The sequence below is a fragment of the Carettochelys insculpta genome, chromosome 7 (assembly GCF_033958435.1).
Source record: "Carettochelys insculpta isolate YL-2023 chromosome 7, ASM3395843v1, whole genome shotgun sequence".
NCBI lineage: Eukaryota > Metazoa > Chordata > Testudines > Carettochelyidae > Carettochelys > Carettochelys insculpta.
This window is the reverse complement of record NC_134143.1, coordinates 61,627,554-61,648,572: the sequence shown is the minus strand read 5'-3', so window position 1 is coordinate 61,648,572 and position 21,019 is coordinate 61,627,554. Positions and strand designations below refer to the sequence as shown.

Sequence of the window (21,019 nt, the reverse complement as noted above, 5' to 3'; positions counted from 1 at the left end):
GGTTGTGACCCCATTTTGTTGTGTGCAGTGCCAAGATATAGTCAGACATTCCATGCCCGGAAAAGCTTATTCATTTATTATTTTTTTATTTTTGTTTACTATTTGTATTTCAATAGAGACTGACACATAGTGGCTACGTCTACACGTGCAGCCAACATCGAAATAGTCTATTTCGATGAATAATGTCTACACGTCCTCCAGTGCCGGCAACGTCGATGTTCAACTTCAACGTTGCTCAGCCCAACATCGAAATAGGCGCAGCGAGGGAACGTCTACACGTCAAAGTAGCACACATCGAAATAGGGATGCCAGGCACAGCTGCAGACAGGGTCACAGGGCGGACTCAACAGCCAGCCGCTCCCTTAAAGGGCCCCTCCCAGACACAGTTGCACTAAACAACACAAGATACACAGAGCTGACAACTGGTTGCAGACCCTGTGCCTGCAGCATAGATCCCCAGCTGCCGCAGAAGCGGCCAGAAGCCCTGGGCTAAGGGCTGCTGCCCACGGTGACCATAGAGCCCCGCAGGGGCTGGAGAGAGAGCATCTCTCAACCCCCCAGCTGATGGCCGCCATGGAGGACCCAGCAATTTCGACGTTGCGGGACGCGGATCGTCTACACGGTCCCTACTTCGACGTTGAACGTCGAAGTAGGGCGCTATTCCTATCTCCTCATGAGGTTAGCGACTTCGACGTCTCGCCGCCTAACGTCGAAGTTAACTTCGAAATAGCGCCCGACGCGTGTAGCCGCGACGGGTGCTATTTCGAAGTTGGTGCCGCTACTTCGAAGTAGCGTGCACGTGTAGACGCAGCTAGTGAGAAACAGTTCCTGGCCAAATGAGCTTGCAATCTAAATAGACAAAGGGTAAAAGAAACAAGTTCAGAGTGGTGAAGACCAGGCCAAGCTCCCACAATAGGTTATAGACAAGGCCTATAGAACTGACGTTTCCTGAATCCTGATCCAGTGGCTAATTGACTACATCACACTGTGTCCCATTTGCTTAGAATCTAACTACGCATTTAGGCTATTTTGACTTTACAGTGATCTGTTTACTGAAGTTCCTGTCTGTGCTCACGAAAGCTCATGCTCAAAACTTTTCTGTTAGTCTATAAGGTGCCGCAGGACCCTTCATTGCTGTTACAGATCCAGACTAACACGGCTACCCCTCCGATACTTGTCAGAAGATATCTTCCAACAAACCTTCTGTCAACAGATTATGGCCACACATGAAAACTGATCACTCTGTTGATCCACTCTGTCAACAGAGTGGCCAGGCTGCTCAGCTGATCTCTTGACAGAATGGCCAATTGGAAGCACAGGAGACAGGGCTGCCAGGTGACCCAGATGCTCTGTCTGGCAACATAAGGGTAGTCAGAACGTCCACACGGCTCTTTTGCCAACAGATTTTGTTGAGAAAGGCGTTCTGCCTCCTGGGAAGAGAGGCAGAAGTCTGTCAACAAAAGTGCTGAGTTCTGTTGGCACTACATCAACAGAACGCATTTTTAGTGTGGACGCTCTCCAGGTTTCTTTGATGAAATGCCAATTTTGTCAACAAAACCCTCTAGTGTAGACATAGCCTTACATTCTTCTCCCCTTACCATTCTATTTTGCCCCGTTTTCCTTCAGTGTCCCCTTTACCTTTACTTTTCTATCCATTTAGCTCCTCCATTCCTAACTGAACCCACACCTTCAAAGAAAAAGAAAACCTATAAACACAATTGGAAAAGGGTGGTCTGGCCCTTTGAGCATAAGGGGACTAGTATAGTGGTTCTCAACCTTTTCAGTAGCACAGCACACTTCAGTGAGACAAACAAATTCACAGGACACCCCCTTTTTTTTAGCTGAAGTGATTGCTCATAAACATCACATTTAAGTACATGTACTCTGGTTACAGTCTTAGTAGAGATCTTTGCAACACAGTAGTGCATACAACAAGCTAAACAAAGATCAAATGCATTAAGGTTTCAAATTCACCGCAGAATACACCATCTTCAACAGCAAGCACAGACTGATTTTCAAAATCTGCTCAGATGTTGAGTAAACAAATAACCACTGAAAGCAGGCACCCCTTGGAGACTGGACATGACATTTAAACTATGTCCCAACTCCAGAGGCTCCAACCCTCCCTCCCTCACCCATGCCACAGCAGAGTGGAACCTTGTGCAGTGTGGGGCTAGGACCACAGCCCCTCTGGAGTCTGCAGCACTGAGCCCTGAAGAACCTGCTGCAGGCTTGTTTGTCTCCTCAGCTCCAGTGTGCTGGGTGTGAGTGTGGGTGTGGGGTCTGGCTGGGAGGGAGGGTGCAAGAATGGGCTGGGGTTTAGACAGAGGGGGGATGGGCTCCCCCCAGCTTCTTGGGGCCATGAAGCTGCATTTCAGCGGCCTCACAATTCGAATGGGGTCCTGTGGGGTTGGCATTTTGTAGACAGAGTGGGGGTGGACCCCCCACCAGTTTCTTTGGGCCATGAAGCAGCATTTCAGCTGCCTCACAACGTGAATGGGGTCCTGTGGGGTTGGCATTTCCCCTCATGGTGGCTCTGCAAAGAGCCACTCTGTGTTTGTGTGTGTGTGTTGGGGGTAGAATTAATGAACCTCGTGCCTGCTGGGAATCAGGCAGCCTTGCTTTGAGCCCCAACTAGCACATGGTGGTCAGGTTCCCATTTGGACACAGGCTGTCTGTACAGTGCGTGGTACAAAGTGGCCATTTCTTAGCTGGTTGTTAGGCACAACTGCAGTAAATATTGACTATAATAATAGCTACTCTTATGGTTTTTATGTCATTCTTTTTGATTTGTAATGCACTTGTAGGTAACGTGACCATATTCCCCTAGGCTAAATACAGGACACCCTGGGGGTGGGGATTGTCCCAGCTAAAATGAGACAGATGGTCACCGTGCATCAGGCAGTGGCTGCACCCTTCTTCCCACCCAGACTTCTCACCTCCAGCCCCTCTCCTGAACACCCTCCAAAGCTGCATTTTACCTCCCACCCAAACACCTAAACCCCAGCCCATTCCGGCACCCTCCCTCCCAGCCAGACCCCACACCCACACCCAGCCCACTGGGGCTGAGGAGAGAAACAAACCGGCAGCAGGTTCTTCAGGGCTCGGTGCTGCAGACTTCAGAGGGGCTGTGGTTCTAGCCACAGGGCTCCAGTGTGGGGGGATTCAGCCCTGCAGGACGTCCGTGGGGCCTCGGTCCCACACAGTACAAGGATCTGGCCCTGGCCCTGTGATGTGGTGAGGGCTGGCAAGTGGGGGGTGGCTCTGCCCTCGTGCCACACAGGGCTCTGGCTCCAGCTCCGCAGCAGGGGCTGCCCTGGTATGGCTCTAGCCCCATCTCCATCCCAGCCCTGTGGCAGGACTGGCAGTGGTGTCCCAGTGGTGCAGCAGCAGGGAGTTACATTTTAAAAATGGTGGTGGCTGGAAAGAAAGCCCTGCGAGTCTCCGGCCAGCACTGGAAAAGGTCAGCAGGGCAGGGCCAAATACGGGACAATTAGTCCCATTTAAAAAATAAATCAGGATGCCTTTTTGACTGCCTAAATAAGGGACCTTCCCACCTAATATGGGACGGATGGTCACCTTACTTGTAGGCACTTTAAAAGAAACCATTTGTAATAACAACCTGGTATTTCTTGTGTGTGTGTGAATCTAGGGAAGCTAAAGTTATACTGGCCCATTTATATTTTTATGTATTTTTTTATTATAGAAGGGGACTCCAAACTTTTAGGGTTATGTTTACACTACAGCACTCTGTTGACAGAAGTCACTGTCAGAAGAGATTTCCTGACAAAACTTCTGTCAACAGAGTGTGGGCACACACAAAAGCCAGTTGGAAGAGTGTTTGGCTCTATCAACAGAGCGGCTGGTCTGCCTGGCTGTGCTCTAGACAAACAGGGAGCCAGAAGCATAGCAGACAGGCCTGCCCATTGTTTTAGACACCCTGTCTGTCAAGAGAATGCCTCCCCCTTCCCCCCTGGAACGTCCACAGCAGCATTATGCTTTATGGCTGAGAGGCAGAATGCTGCCACCAAAAGTGCTGAGTTTTGTCGAAAAGCTGTTTACAAAACACATTTTATGTGTGGGCGTTCCATCAGTTTTGTTGGCAAAACCAGGGTTTTTTGGCAAAACTCACTAGTGTAACCGTAGCATAGATGTTTGTCTGGTGTACGTAATTATAGCTCTACTGATATCAGTGGAGGTATGCCAGTTTACACAAGCTGAGGATTTGTCTTTTTTTCTTATTGGGTGCTCTTGGACCCTGTTCCAAGGACAGCAAAAAACCTAACTGTGACAGAAGTTTCATTTTGAACTTTCTTGCTGTGATGGTATGAAATTCATCTGCATTCTTGTTAGATGCTAAAAAATCATATGCGTTCTTAAGTAGTGAGGGCTTTTAGGTGGGGGTTTTCATCGGATTTGAAAATTTTAATACCTTTTTATTTGTTGTTAACTAGATGATGCCAATTTTAAAATTAGACTAGACTAAATACGTTGACCAAAATGCCTCTCAAATATTTGCCACTTATGTACTGAAAATTATATATTTATTTATTGTTAAATTTACTGCAATTTGCTTTCTGTTCCTATCTCCACTGTACTGTAATAAATTTAGGTTACTTGGAGGTGGTTACATAGAAACTAATAATTGCTTTTCATGATGGAAGGGAATTAGGTTTTTCCTTTTATATCCAGTAGTTTGCTGCAGCACATTTAACTTGCCTAAACGATCATTTCTCTTAGTATATTTGAGCCCGTTGACATTTATGTGTACTTTGCATTTTGCATGTAAATGGGAAAGTTTAATGGTTTTGAATCTCGAATCAAAACATTCAGATTTCTCTTTTGCATTATAACATGATAGACACGCTCTCTAAATATTTACAGACCAGAAAGAAATGAATACTTATGCTGATTTCGACTTAACATTTTCAAAAATATCTTTAGTACTTAATTACGGAAACATTATTAATTATAAATACTCATTTTAGAACCTTATTGCTTTTTGGGTTTGTATGCTGCACAGTGTACCTTTAGATGGCAGAGACTTGAGTCTTGGTAACTTAAGAAGAATATGGCTGCAATCATTTATTCTGACAATTAATATTAAATGACTAGATATATGAGATTAATAAAAGGTAAAAATTTTATAATCACATAAATCCATTGTTATCATAAGTATTGGGCTAGATCCACAAAGGGCGCTTCAGTGTTACAATACCTAATGTTTAATTGTCCAGACCCGAGGTGGCTTTCCCAGCCCTGAGTTAGGCACTTGGCTCTCCATATGGAGCATTAGGAGAGCTACCAGCCTAAGAATGGGATTCATTAAAGCAAATATGCTAACTATATACTAAACTAGTCAGGAGAAAATGCTGAAAAGGATGTGACCTAATACCCACCCTTCAAAGCGAGGTAGATGCTTGTCTCTAGGTCAGGGAGAGATAATCCCCCAACCATCCACTTAGGGTTCACAGACAGTAACTCTTGCCTGCATTTAGGCACCTCAGCTAAATCAGCCTTTTGGCGTGCATGCCCTTAAGCCAAACAATCATGCTTGTTGTCTTTTGTCTAGTGCCTATAGGGCTATGTGTCTTCCTGCTAGGAAGGCAGGAGACCTTTGTCAATTTGTTGCTCCAAATTAGACAGAATGGGGATTTGAACTTACCTCAGCCACATATCTTGTGACTTCTGTAACCACTGGGCTCCTTAGTATTAGGGGCCATCCCATGCTACTTCTGGCTGTGTTTTCAGTGTGATGTGATCTCATAGATGTCCTCTGAAAACACCTAGTTGAGCAGGCCTGCCAACGCAATAGGCAGGGGAACATTTAACTTGGAGAATCCTGTCAGGTATTAGTGGCATCAAGATTTAGGCAATTTTGCACGTGCCCATTGATAGAAATTTAGGTACCAGAGGATTTTACCAGGAATACCCTAAGAGTCTAGGTACTTTAGGCACCTACAGGGTTGAGCAACAAACTGAGCAAGGACTCTGAGGATCTAATTTTGGACTTAGGTTCCAAAAGTTCCTCTACCCCATCTAAACTATGGCTATCTCACTTTGTATTGAAGAATGTATATTGAGGTGTCCACTACAAAACCAGCTTTTGCCAACAGCTTCTGCACTTTAATAAGTGGTGACACTCAACTCTTTTCTGTGTATAACATTAAATATGGAAAGCCCCTGCCAGAGAGAGCTCACACAGTATCCAAAGAAGCAATAGAGGAGATAGACAGAATGATCTGGGAAAGCCAAAAGGGAGTGTCGACTGACTGACTTATTTATGAAATCAGTCCAGTTATTAATCTTAATATTAATAATGAATCACTTCTTGTGTGCATAATGATAGCGGTGAGTTTGGAGGGAGAGGAATGAAGGATTCTTGGTTGATGGGCGGGCCAAAAAAGGAGGACATTCCATGGGTAGCATAAAAAATGACAGGGATATAGTTATCAAAGAAATGGCTAGATGGGTCATCAACGTTGTTGTGAATGACACACATTGGAATGACATAAAATGAGACTAGATTTTCTGGTGTTTGCGATCATTTTTCTGTGTCATTAGATTGTCATTATTGTCTATTAAAGCCCATATTTGAGTTAATTAAAGGCAGGGGTGACAGACCATAAATGTGAAGTACTAGCTGCACTGGGGCCTCAGATGAAAGTTTTATAAGTAGAAATGGAAACTATTGTGCATCACACATTACAAATTGATCTTCTTTTTCAGGGGGCTCCCAAACCAATTGCCATTGAGCCTTGTTCGGGAAACAAAGCAGCAGTCCTTACTGTATTTTTATGTCTACCAAGAGGATCATCAGGAGTCCCACCCCCTGGTCAATCAGGTAAGAGGCACATCAGTAATTGCTAGGAGTCTGATCTTGTAAAGCAGCCTACCTGGAAACAACCCCAGTTTAATAGACTATATGTAGAAATAAGGGCCGACCTAAACAAGTCAGATTAAGGATGAGAACCAGTAGATAATGGACAATTTGGGTCCATTGTTAAGGTCCCAGTTTAAATTTAATCTGACAATGCAAATGAAATGAGCATGTATATTTCATTCTAGTAGGCATTCTTCACTCAGCAGGTGAACACATCACTTTCTTTTAAGTTTCTTTGAACAAAGAGAAATAGAACAATCTTGACATTTCAGAATCTGTTGAGTTTGCTTTGTGTTTTCAGATAGGCCTGTCAACCTTTTTCAGTTAGACTGCTAGCATTTCCCAGAATGCAAGCCAAATGAATGTGTGTGTTTATCTGCTTCATTAGTGAGGTGTTCACTTTGGAAATCATCCCAGATCACTCTAACTTGGCATTCCCATTTTCAGGAAGCATTTACAATCACAATTCACCTCACCTGATCTATGACAGATTGTTCTACCGTAATGTACTGTGTCTATTCTTACAAAGTGGACTTGAACAGAAAGTGACAGTGTGTGCCCCATTAATCATTTGAATGCAAAGCATAATATATATTGTATTATAAAATGGTCATGACAAAAGAGTTAGTACAGCAATCTAGCACAGATCAAGTAGATTATTATGGGTGTTGCTGCCAGGTAATAGAAATGCTGTATCAAAATTTACTGGGATGGTTTCCAAAATGACTACAGGTTGAACATGGTTAATCTTGAACTCTCTTGTCTGGTAAACTCCATAATCTAACATGATTTTAGTTAGCTGGACAACCACTTACCGTGGGTGTGGCCATGTTTCCCATGGTCCCAGAGAGCTTGATTACAGCCAGCAGTCTTGGCTCTCAGTATTCTGTGCTGTTATTTGGAGGACAGGCACACGAACATGAGTGTCCCGGAAAAGTGGAACATGACCAGCATTGAAGACATTGTCATTCATCAACAATATTGTTGGATTAGTCACGTGGTTTGGATGTCTGATCAGCCCCTCCCAAAACATTCTATTTTCTGAGGTGGAAGAAGGACAGAGGAGCATTGGGGGCCAGTGGAAGCAATATAAGGACATGCTGAAGGCGCATATGAAACAGTGCAGCATCGGTGTCAAAACCTGGGAGAACCTTGCACAAGACCATCCACATTGGAGAATGGTAATCTGTATGGTGGTGGCACAAGTTGAGAGGCCCTGCCAAAGCACAGACAAGGAGAGGCGGAGAAGAAGAAAAGAGTGACAAAAACTGCCCCATGCCCCTCCAACAGCTACCAACACCTGCCTCTTCTGTGATAAGGTCTTCAGCTCCAGAATCAGGCTGATCAGCTATAAATGAACTCGCAAATAGGAGGGTGACATGAAGATGTCCTATTTGTTATCGAACAACCGTCAAGACCCCTAAATGTCTTCTAAGAGCCCAGTAAGCCATGGAAGTGTTGGTATGCTAGAAAATATTGATCTCCTATTGTCCAGCAAATTCTCTCATCTGGCGTGGGTTGGGTCCTGAGGTGCCAGACAAGAGACGTTCAGCCTGTACCTCTATAATGAACAGTAAACTGCATAATATCTGCACAGATACTGCTGTATAGTAGATTATGTGGTTTATAAATAACCTGTATTTTTAAAAAGCCAAAACAGTTTCCTGTGAACCTTCAGAAGTCCATTTCAGATTAAAAAAGTCTTGACCAGAATTGTTACCCAGTGAAGAAATCAGCAGGACTAGCACTTGATTCTTCCCTTTTGGGGCTGATCACTATCTGTTATATTAATTTTCTTTTTCTCCTTTAGTGGTGTGATGAGGATTTAATTTCTCAGAGGCTATAGCTTAGTGTTGAAATATCTTTTCTGGAAGTAATATGTCCACAACAGTGATCCCAGGGGAATTGTGATCAGGGAGGAGGGTGTATGAAGGGTAAATATAGCCAGTTCACATTTTAACAAAATGAAACAAAAACATATTGGCTGTGTCTACACGTGCCACTTCGTGAAGAGCCGTCTGGAAGATGCTAATGAGGTGCAGATGTAAATTTCCTGCACCTCATTAGAATATGGGTTCATGATTTGGAGTCCAAAAGAAGCTCCTCAAAATTTTGGGGATGAAAGGGCTTCCAGAAGGAGGGTTTCTTTCCAGAAGATCCCTGTGGGCCGCACCTCTGCATGTGTATTTTGGAATCTGGAAGAGCTTTTTCTGGACTACAAACCATGTGCCCGTATGCTAATGAGGCACGGGATATTTACATCCGTGCCTCATTACATCTTCCAGGCAGCTCATTACCATGCTGCTTCTGGAAGAAGTGGCACGTGTCAACACAGCCATCACGATTAAATCATTTATTTGTGTTCTTTTTAAGACAGGAATCTATTATAAGAAAATATGAGATTAATGTGTTTCTAAATGTTTTTGTTCTTATTTATTTACACATAAAGTTTATATATGGCCCCTTTCCTCTCGAGAGATGGTGGTTAGCAGCGGCGGTAAGGATCTATGGGCAATGTTTGAGTCTGCAGTTTATGTGTGATGGAAATAGTATTTGGCAAGTGACTTTTGAACCAACTTTTCTTCACCTTTGGCTCTTTGAAAGAATAATCACTACACAGACATGCTGCATTTCACTGGTCATCAAAATAACATAAATTGTAAAATAGGAGTCAGGTGCAAAATGCAGGTGCACCATTTTGACGTTTGACTTTATATCATTCATATGGAACTCTCCCTATTTATGTTTCTACAGTTGAAAAATGGCATTGTCTCCTGCTTCTGCTTTATTTTATTACTTGTTTTACCTTCTAGTAGCTTCACAAGCAAATATTTCAACCATACTCCTTTGTTTATTACTAGATTCTTTGTCAGCCTTTTAATGTTTATACATCTGTGAAATTTTAAATCCCTTCAGCAGCTTTCATTTCGTTCAGGGTCAAAAGAGAGCAAAACTGCTTGATGTTTGCAACTGTGCTGATTCATCCATTAGATTCTATTGCTATAACCTTTTTTTTCTTAAGTGAAATGAATTTTGGTGTTGGTGGACTGCCACATAAGTAGCCATGCATAAGGTAGGGAGAAGCTATTATGCAAGTTTCTTGGCATACCTGTAGCTCTGCTAATTCATTTCATTCCTGTCCTGCAGCACTACCTGCTGTTTCATTGTTGGGCTTCCCAGGAGCAGACACTGCCAACTGTGCCAACCTGTTTGAAATTATATGGAGCTTTGCACTGCTAACATATGCTTGCTATGCTGTCGGTTTCCATTAACATCTAAGCAAGGTTAAAAGTGATGTTTAAGTTGAGGAAAATTGTATGTTCAATTATTGCGCAACACCAAATAAACTTAGGTTACAATGTTACTTGTATATAACTGCTCTAGAGATCCTTACAAAGATTTTAGTGTAAAACTGTGACTGAAGCAAATAACTTTTTCAAAATTATAAAATAAGACAACGATAATGTTGGTACACGTCTTGTAACAGAGGAATGTGAGGTCTATTACTTATGAGCTTATATCTATAAAGTTTTGGCATCAAATTCTTTTTTTTTCATTTTGGTATTAAAAAGTCCAGTAATCATGGGGCTTAATTCTGTTCTCAGATGACCAGGCAGAATTCTTATTGAAGTCAGTGGAGATGTACCCCTGTCTTTGACTGCAGGAGTTAGTTCAGAGGCAGAGTTTTGCTCTTCTCCATGCTGTCTGTTGAAAACATGTTTTGCAGCAAGAGGGCCTGTTTTGTAACTTTAAAAGTATCTAGTATAAATGAAATAATGTATATGGTATATTTTATTCACATCAGCACTGTCAGGCAAAACTGTTCAAATTGCAGGTTGTACAGGCTCAGGACCAAAAAAAAAAAAAAAAAGCCACCCCTTCCCTGGGAGGCATTATGGCCCCACTTGTAAGTTGAGTACACTCAGATGCTTGTATGAAATTGTGAGAACCTCAGAAGAGGAGGATCTCCTTGCCTGTCATGCAGAATTGTACCAAATTATGTGTTGATTCATGACACTATGAACACAAGTGTAGGTTGATGTAACCATCTTTCATATGTGAATTAAAAACAAAGTCTGATTAAATACTTGTCAAAAGCAACAAAGTGGAGGCGACAGAGATTATTATTTAAAGCTCACTTTTTGAAAATAAGGCTTTTTTTAGTGAAGGCACAATTGCCAGATCTTTAAACTTACTAGTAACTTAGCTACAAATCATGGATTCATTAAAGCTTTTCATCATAAATGTTGATATACAAGTGCACTTAGGCTTGGGAATGTAAGAATGAAATTGAATCCAAAAAGTTTTCATGTGGATATATGTAAAGTACCTGCGATGGGAGGAGAGTTTATCCCACATGAGACCTGACTGGGATCATATGGGTCAACATGGCCCCGTTAACCTTACATGGTGCATCTGGAGGAAGGTCAGTGATTGATAAGCAGAGACTGCGGATGAAATCCAACTAGGGAAGCAGCTGGGCTAGGCATATAAAGTCAGCACGTGAGACCAGGAGGGGCTACAGGGAGGAGGTCTACAATTGCTTTGTAGGTGGAAAGAGAACTGGTTAGGGACAGGGAAGAAATCTAGGAAGAGAGAATAAGCACTGGAGTCCTGTCCTGGACTAGGTTGTGTCACAAGAGGCCTAAAAGGGTCCCAGTGTGAGCTGCTGAGGGAAGGGGGTTTGTAGATAGAGCAAGAAACAATTGCTACATCTATCCACAAGGAAGTGCACATGGGGTGACCGGAGCCTCTTCAAACAAGCACTAATTAAAAAATAAATTTTGCCAAAATATGAGGAGAAATGAGAATAAAACCCCTGGTAAGACATACCACTAAGGTGCAGACCAGGAAAGATCTGTGATAGAAATTAATTTCTTAGCTTCAGATTTGGTGAGCTGATCACACACTTTCTCTATACATATACTGAATATAAGGGTAATAAGTTAAAAGATAAACATCCCATAACTACATATAAGAGCACTTATTTGAAGGCATGAATCAATTATAAAATAAAATGTTTGTTGTAGAAACAAAGTCTGGCCACAGTGTAAAGTCAAGCAGGACGGTTTATCACGCACAGCCTCGGCAGAGTGCCACCTTGCTTGTCAGGCTAGGCTCAGCGAAACACTGTCAAGCAATATGTTACAAGTGATTATATAGGATATCAATGGGCAGTGAGAAACAACTGGGTGAGAGATCCCAAGCCCCTGGATAGTTGCTGGCAGCAAGACATGATGAGCACAATAAGCCAATAATCTAAAAGGTTACAGAGTGACTGCACCCATAATGTACATGCAACATTTTAGACAATACACAGGTGTTTTTTTTTTCTTTAGTCATCTGTTTAAACAACATATACATTGATTCTAGTCCTGCTTATGTATCCATGGGAGTAATGATACCTTTGTTCGATTGGGTATGATCCACAGGTCCGTATCTGAAGGAGTTAAAATAGAAGAATGAGAGTACCTAGCAAACATCATTTATTTGTAACGCATTGTTCTTGTATCCAGGGCCCTGGGTTAGCGAACAATGGAAATGTCTTGTAGCGAATACTGAAAGGGAGGGGGGTTTCTCATCTCTGGCAGCTCAAGCTTGTCTTACAGCCTCTTGACTTGGCCTTGGAGCACAGTTGCTGTGGTTATTATCTCTTTCTCCAGACTATGCGAAAGCTATGACCTTGCTTGTAAGTTCCTTCTCATATTAGCTGTATTTGTGAACCATGATACATGTGATGAGTTAGTTAGGTCTTAAACCAGACTATGAAATTTGGGCATTCTTAACAGAACCATAATATGCATCAGGAACTTGGGATTTTAACCCTACATTTGTTAATGAAAAAAGCTTTTTAATAAAATAGTTTTAACTGTGAGTTCTGGAACCCATCCAAGTTTTAGAATCGTACTAAGGGACGTGCTGTTGTGATGCTCATAATTATGAATAACGGATGTTAAGTTAAAGAGACTTCTAAAAATGTTGCTACCTGAAAGCTACTCTCTGATATCTTAGAATCAAAAACAGAACTTCACGTAATTCTGGACACATTGGATATAGTACTCAATCCCATTTCATTGACAAGCTATAGTAGAATCATAGAATCCATAAAATGTGCCACCTGTCTTCCTCTTAGTCACCATCATAATTAAAGAAAAGACTCAGTAAATATTCTACAGGACAAATAGCTCTGGATAGGTGTCCCCATGTAAAAGATTTTTGCTTGCTTTCTGGAATAAAATGCAAAGAACTGGTAATCCCTAGCATAAGAGAGACATGAATATAAAAAGAAATAATTGTGAGAAATTATAGCATATTACATTTAATGGCATGAGGAGAAAGGAATTTTGATGCATGGAAATAAAAACTCAGTTTAAGATGTTGTAATTGTTTGAGAACTGTTTAGGCCCAGTCACACATTCATACATGTACTTGTAACTCACTGTACAATTCAACAGTCAACAAAACCCACAGAGTGTCCAGTTTGCCAAGTGCATTCTGTCGACAGTAAGTTAATAGAACACAGCACTTTTGTCGACAGCTGTACCCTGCTTGCCACGAGGAAGAACGCTGCTGTCAACAGAGATCTTTTGACAAATTGCTGGTCAGAATATTCCATGAGGGCCTTCTGCCAGCAGAAGAGGCCTCCAGAGTACTGTGCAGGTGCACTGGTGAGCACCCTGTCTACAGCAAGAATTGCTCTATGGTTCCTACCTCCAGCCATTCTTAAAGCTGCAGGGAGCCTGGAGAATCTGGTGGCATGAAGCTGGGAGCATGGGGGCAGCAAAGCTGCAATCTGCAGCCACTCCCTCGCAGCCACGCCCTTGCAGCCACATTGTGCTTGAAAACTGTGGATGTGGCAGAGCAGCAGGGAGCCCGAGACCCCCCTGAGGGACCAGGCTTGAGGGGTCCCAGGAGCCACCCTGGGGAAGCAAGATGCAGGTCCCTCCTGCACTGGGGCCAAGGTCTAGGCCCTTCCGGCTCTGTCGGGGAGGAGTTGATCCCCCAGGACACCAAGGCCAAGCAGCGAAATGCTCTGATATATACCAGGATGGCTGCTGTCATCCCCCTCTTTCCCCACACCATGAGCAGGTCCAGGCAAAATCAAGGAGCTGAGGCAGGGCTACATCTGGGCCTGGGACGCTGCTTGACACTCTGGGGTAGGACCTGCCACCTGCCTCTACTATAGGGAGCTCAACACCATCCTGTGGGGTGGAGGGAGTGTGTGTGTGTGTGTGGAGATCATAGTGCTTAAGACCCCCACCTCAGTGGCACCCCCACAGGCCAAGGAGGAGGACGCATCCCAGCCATAGCCCTCATCAGAGCTGGAGCTGAATTCTGAGGCCAGCAGCCTCAACCTGCTTGTGGACTCAGTTCCCAGCAGCTAGGCCACGTACCGTCCTCAGAGCTGGGTAAGGGTCCCTCCGGTTGGTACCCTGTGCCTTACAAACCCCAGGCATGGGAGGCAGGCACAGATGGGGTGTGCTGTGAGCGTCACTCAGCTGGCTGAGGTGGGACCTCACACTGTGGTCCCACCACATGGAACCACATACACCAGGAGTGTGCCCCACCTGGACTCACCAGACAGACCCCTGGCATGGGTGTCTGCCCACTGCCAGCCTTGCAGGAGGCTGGATGAGGCAGGCCCTGTTGGGGGGGATGTCAGCACCTGCCAAAACTGGAAGCGGGCTAGCTACAAGGGCGACGGCCTGACCACAGACATACTGAGGAGTGCAGCTCCTGGCAAACTCACAGGTGACAGCAGCACCTGCTCCCACGGACAGCACTGTGAGCTGCAGGTGTGTTTGGGACCCGGGGAGGGCAAGGTGCTCCCAGGTCACCTGCCACCCATGAGGGGACCCCTCTGCAGCCAGACACCCCCATTGCCTGCTACCCCATCAAGTGAGGAGAGCACTGTGGTCAGCACAGTCCTGGAGGCATTGTGGAGCTCCTGTGTGGCAGGGCCTGCTGTGTCAGCCACACATGGCTCTGCAACCATCCCTTGGCCTTGGGGATATTGGTCAGTGCTCATCATGAGTGCATGGCCTCAGAGGCTGCAGTGCAGGAATGACTCCCTGTCTCTCCTCCTTGTCTTCCTTATAGCTGGACCTACACCGCCCGAGGGCTGAGACACCTGTACCTTGCTACCAGACCAAGCCACCCCCACTTCACCAGCAGGCCGAGCCTGCAGGATATATACGACCTCTAGTGGGACCACAACACCATCATGTGAACTATGACATGGACTATGGAACAGTGGCTGCAGGCCAACATTGACTGGCTGTCACAGGCCTGGAACCTATTCATGTCCCACTTAGACACTGTCACCACTCTGCCTCTGCTGTCCCTCCCACATGGTGTCCTGGACCTGATCCAGTTGGTGATGGCCATGGCTACCCCCCGTTCTCTCTGCCCACCCAGACCTCACCACAGCCCCTGCCACCCTGACCCCACTGCAGCCCCTCCCTGCCCATATCTCCCCCTGTTCCCAGCCTTGACAGTGGCCCCAAATCATGATGGGAGGGGATCCCAAGGACACCGCTGCTTAGGATTCCACTCCCCCTTTGGTTCATGGCCCCCCACCTCCTCCATGGACTGAGCCCCCCCCGCCCCCTGTTCCAAGCCGCCATCCAAGTTCTGAGGACTTTGACTCCCCGCATCCCGAGCCCACCATCCAAGTTCTAAGCCCCCATCCCAACCCCCCACTGTAAATAGTTGCTTGTACTGTACTGTTTTGTAAATAGTTTGTTATTACACCATTTCTTTTCAACACATTTTTCCTTGTTTCAGTGAAATAGTTATTTGTTCACCGCACCCACGTCCCTCTTTACTGAGCAGGGTTGAGGGAAGGGGGGAAGGGAGGGGTTGTGTTGGGAATGGAGTTGTGCTGTGGGCCTAAGGCCCCCGATGGGGTGCCCTGGGAAGGTTACTGGTGGGTCATGGGAGAAGCTCTCTTTCAGGGGCTCATGGATCTGTACCCTTTCCTGTTGGGCCTGGCAGATGGCAGCTGTGCCCAGCTGCTCATATGCATGGCCCTCGTGTCTGGTATCTGACCTCCACCCCGGGAGGAAGGACTCTCCCTTCTCCTCCACAATAGAGTTCAGGGCACAACATGCTGCCACAACATGGTGGACATTGTGCTCCCCTACATCCAGGCAGGTGAACAGGCACCTGAAGCATGCCTTGAGGTGGCCAAAGGTGCACTTGGCCTCCCTCCTGGCCCAGTTGAGGCAGGCATTTAACACTTCCAGGCTAGGTCCCAGCTGATCAGTGTAAGGTTTCATGAGCCAGGACATGAGGGGGTAGGTCATGTCCCCCATGATGCAGAGTGGCATCTGAATGTCCCCAACTGCCAGCTGATGGAGGGAGACAAACGTGCCTGCCTCCAGCCTTCCCAACCACCCATCATAAATGTCCATGAACTGTCCATGGCGGTTGACCAAGGTCTGTGTGGTCTGCACAGCAGGCCCTGCCAAACAGGGCCTCCGCAATGCCACTGGGGCCATGCTGACCACAGCGTGCACCCCTGATCCCACTTCCTGAGGATCCTTCTTGGGCAGAACACCCCCCCCACCAGTACAAGGACAGCAGCCTGAGGATGCATTACCTCCATGAGAGCAGCCTCAATGGTGGACTTCCCCATGCGATAGTGGTTGCCCACCAAATGATAGCCGTTGAGCTTGGTGAACTTTCAGAGGGTGACTGTGACCCACTTCTCCATGGGGATAGTGTGCTGCAGTCCAGTGTCCTGTCTCCAGCGTGCAGGAGCAAGCCAGGCACAGAGCTCCAGGAAGATGTCCTTCCACATTCGGAAGTTCTGGAGCTACAGCTGATGCATTGAGCTCCCTATAGTAGAGGCAGGTGGCAGGTCCTGCCGCGGAGTGATCGTCCTGCAGCCATGGCGAGGTCCTCACAGGTGGTCTTGGAGTCTCCCTCCATGAGGAACAGGAGGATGGCTGGCAGGAGGTTCAGAAGCTGCTGCAGAATCTCTCTTTGGGGCCAGTGCAAGCCCAGGGGCAGCTCCAGCAGCATGACTCCTTGGAATGAGCTGTGTTGCCCACAAAGACATGATGACCTGCTGTAGCTGTGCCAGCCCTCAAGGAGGTAGGCACTCCTGCAGCAGAGGTAGGAACCGGGTGTCTGAGGGGGTCCCTTTAAGGTGCATCTTGCTGGGGCTCTTGAAAGGAAATGGTGACCTGTGACCCTGTCTGGTGTGGTTCCTGGTGGCTATTTTACCAGTAGAGCGGCTGGACTGCCTGGCCACTCTCTGTCAACAGAGCAGCTTGCTCTTTCAGTCTGCCCTGCGGTCTGACTGCGATCTGTCGACAGAAGTTTTGTTGCAACATGTCTTCCAACACAAACTTCTGCCAACAAATCTCTGTAGTCCAGACATAGCCTGGAGCTCTCATTTTCAGTTCTCTATAACTTTGCAAATCGGCTCTGTGTATAAGTATATCTGGACGTCTTGTACTTACCTATTCTGGAGATTATCTTACTAAAAGAGTAGCTTTGTCTTACCTTGTAAGATCCATTTTTTTGTGTAACTGTATTTCTTCACTGCTTAGTTCCCTTCCTCGATTCCGCATCAAATAAAGGAGCAGACTTTGTTTATAGTACTGATACTTTGAAGAAACACACATTTGTAAGTGGCAGATGGTGTTGCTGCTTATTTAAAAACATTTATGTTCATACCTAACAAAATAAATCAACAGGATTCTTCCAATATCCATAACAAATATATTTATTTATTTGTTTGTTTGTTTGTTTATTTTGCGGCACACAGGGTAAAGTCTTCACATAAAAAAGCATTGAAATTTGTAGCACATACATTTCAGGACTGCTGGAGTAGCTATTCATTGATTTTAGTTGGCTTTATTTTTACAATTTGATGCAGTTCCATTTTAAATGATTTTTTAAATCATTCTAGCTATATTACCTTGATTTCTTTATATTACTCAAACACTTATCTGTAAAGGAGTTAAGGACTCTAATTTGAAGAGCAACGTGCAGCATTATATAGAGCACATACCTTCCACAAAGTTGGGCAAGAATAGTTCAATAGTTGGCAAATAAAAGTTGCATTCAACTTCACCAGCAATTTTAAGAAGCCATGTGTGGTTACTTTTGCAATAATACACTGTATTTCAAAAGTAACATGTATGACCTGGTATTTCAAATACAATGTATGAGTTAGTTTAATGAGTAATATATTAACTAAAATAATAAGAGAAATTTAACTTTGTACCCCAAGGTGCACTCATAATCAAAACCCAAACTTTCATTCACCTTCCACAGTTCTAGAACATGACTGTTCCCTCACACACACTTTGGACCTTGTGATGTCATTTAACCCCCCATCCTGCAAACACTTTACACACATAAGTCACCTGCTGGTTAAAGTTGAAAACACATGGGCTGTGTCTACACTAGGAGTTAACTTTGAAGTTAACTTTGATGTTAGGTACTACTTCAAAGTTGCCAGAAGAGAATCTATACACATTTTCCCTTTCTTTGAAGTTAACTTTGAAGTCAGGAGCCCAACTTCAAAGTCCTTCTCCATTCCCGGGAATGGATAAGTGCCCTACTTCACAGTTTAACTTCCAAGTAGGGTGTGTGTAGATGCTCTGCTTCGAATTTGCTTACTTTGAAGTTGTACTTTGAAGTAAGCAACTTCAGAGTTATTTTTGTAGTGTAGACACAGCTATGGAGAAGTTCCCAGGACTGGAGGCTTTTACCTATGTAGAGTGTAAAAGACTACTACCTTGGAATGGTAGTATTTTTATGGGTAACTACAAAAAATACCATGCAGTAATGGATCAGGTTCTTAGTGGTTTTTTTTTGTTACAAGAATATTATCACCAGTTCATACAGAGGTAGCTTTTTTTTTCATCATCATTGTGTATTTCTTTGTATTTTCAGAAAGAAGTTAATATTTTGTCATTCAGCATGTTTGTCATTAAGCATGACAGAGTTCTGTCAACAGAAGTTATGCCACTTGAATTAAATCTGTTGCCTGTCCACACTATGCTTCTTGTGTCAGCAGTGCATCCACACTTGCAACTCTTACATTGACAGAGGGGATGTGTCTACCCTTGCCGTCCTCTTTCAAAAGAGGCATGCAAAATAAGGGAAATTGAAAATACAAATGAGGCACAGATTTACATATCTGGCACCTCATTTGCATATTCTTTCAAAAGAAGAGAAGCAGTTGCGATGTGGCTCTTTCGAAAGTAATCCCCATCTTTGAAAGAACCCTTCTTCCTAAAAAAATTGGAAGAAGGGTGCTTTCAAAGATGGGGCTTACTTTTGAAAGAGCTGTGCCTCATTTTCATTTTCAATTTCTCTTATTTGCATGCCTCTTTTGAAAGAGGAATGCTAATGTAGACGTAGCTAGAGAGTAATGCACTGTGGATGGTTATCCCATTATGCTGCTGGCCTCAAGGTGGTCTGGGAAGGGTTTGCAGTGCCTCATGGGGTAGGTACACCATCACATGATACAGGTTTCTCAATCCTATACTTCCCCAGGCATCCTTCTAGATTGCTAGTTGCATTTCAACTGGAGTGCAATATGTAGGAGGAAGAAAGAGTGTGTGACAGGGAGCGTGAGGTGGAAGAGGCAAAGAGAGTGTATATCAGGAAAATGTGTATGAGAGTGGAGAGTGAGTTGGTTGGCATGCTGTCTTTTTAAGTTCAGACAGAAGCCTGAGGGCAGGTGTAGACACCCCCACCATATCAGCCCCTGGCTTTGCCCAGCTATCTCCTCCCCCATGACCTCCAAAGCAGTAGCCTGCTCTTCCTGCCTTCCTCTGTGTTCCCAGGGTGGGAAGAGCTGGATTCTATGCTAACAGCTCTGTGATTCCCACCAAGTTCTCACACCGCCTCCTCAGCTAGTGGGAGCAGCACCCTCAGCATCTCTGACCTCTCCAGGGTAAGGAACGTCAAAGGTTCTGGGAGCTTTGAAAGGGGAGGGACATATGCCTGCATAGCTAATGAGTTCAAAGCAGTGTGCAGAGCAGTCACAGTGGGCATTATGGATACTGGGTGACGCCAGTGATGAAAACATAATGAACAGTGACATTTCCACTGATCCTTTGTCACTTAACTTTGCCTCAAGAAGCTCTATGCCTCTTGTAGGGGTGGTGTTCTTTTGTCAGCAAAACAGCTGCACTTTGCTTCCAAAAGTAGTGAAGAAGTGTGTACAACTCCACTCTTTTTATGTCAGCAAAAACTGCCTTTAGCCAACAAAACTGTAGTATAGACAAAGCTAAAGGCACCTAAATGCTCAAGGGCACAGCTCTCAGATTCAAAATATGAGTGAGCTTCAATCTACCAGTGCTGGAAGACAAGATTAATGTCCACTTGCTATAATTGGTAGGCTGGCAAACAAGTTACAATTACGAGTACTCACATTTTTTCAGTGATCCTTTCAACTTTATCAAAATTGGAGAAAAAAACTCTTCCAATGGAAAATACAAAAGTAAAACAAACATCAAAAGCTTTCTGGTTCAACTGAAATACAAAAAGAGCCCTCATCTAAAGAAATATGTTCAATGTTTCTTCTGCTGCTAACTCTTTTAGCTTTGTGACTGCAAAAGAAAGTCAATAAAATACAATGGAGAAGAGGAAACACACTTCTGAGAGAGTTGTGGAAGATTCAGCTACACAGCTCTCATTAAAGGCAATGGGAATCACAGAGGAACATAGGATTTACGATACTGAATCAGACCTGTAATCCTTCTAGCACAATAACCCATCTCTGACAATAGCTAATTTAAGATGCTACAACTGAAGGTTCAAGAAACTGATCTTTAGATTGGTATCCTCTACATTAGGTTTCCTAAACCATTTATTAAGGAATTGGCTTCAGCTCTGAAGGTTTCATATCGCATTCCAAAATTTGGCAGCATTATCTATGTTAACACCAGAATTCTTGTTATCTAAATAAATATCAAACCCTTTCGTAATTTTTTGAGTTCTTGGCCTCAGAGATCACAGCTTAATTATACACTATGAAAAAATGTTTCCTTGTGGAAATTGTGTATTTTTGAATTTCATTGCATGTCCTTTTGTTCCTGGATTGTGAGACAGATAACTGAGACTTCCAATATACCATTTCTATACAATTCATTATTTTACATA

General features: G+C 44.4%; 1 protein-coding gene across 1 annotated transcript in view; it reads left to right on the top strand.

Annotated features, from left to right (window-relative positions):
• The window catches only part of ATRNL1 (attractin like 1), a 1,060,182-nt gene that overhangs the window by 935,531 nt on the left and 103,632 nt on the right, over nucleotides 1-21,019 (top strand). The window contains exon 29 of the mRNA XM_074999076.1: nucleotides 6,730-6,844. Coding sequence (XP_074855177.1) covers nucleotides 6,730-6,844 — 115 coding nt within the window. The remainder of the gene's footprint in view (nucleotides 1-6,729; nucleotides 6,845-21,019) is intronic.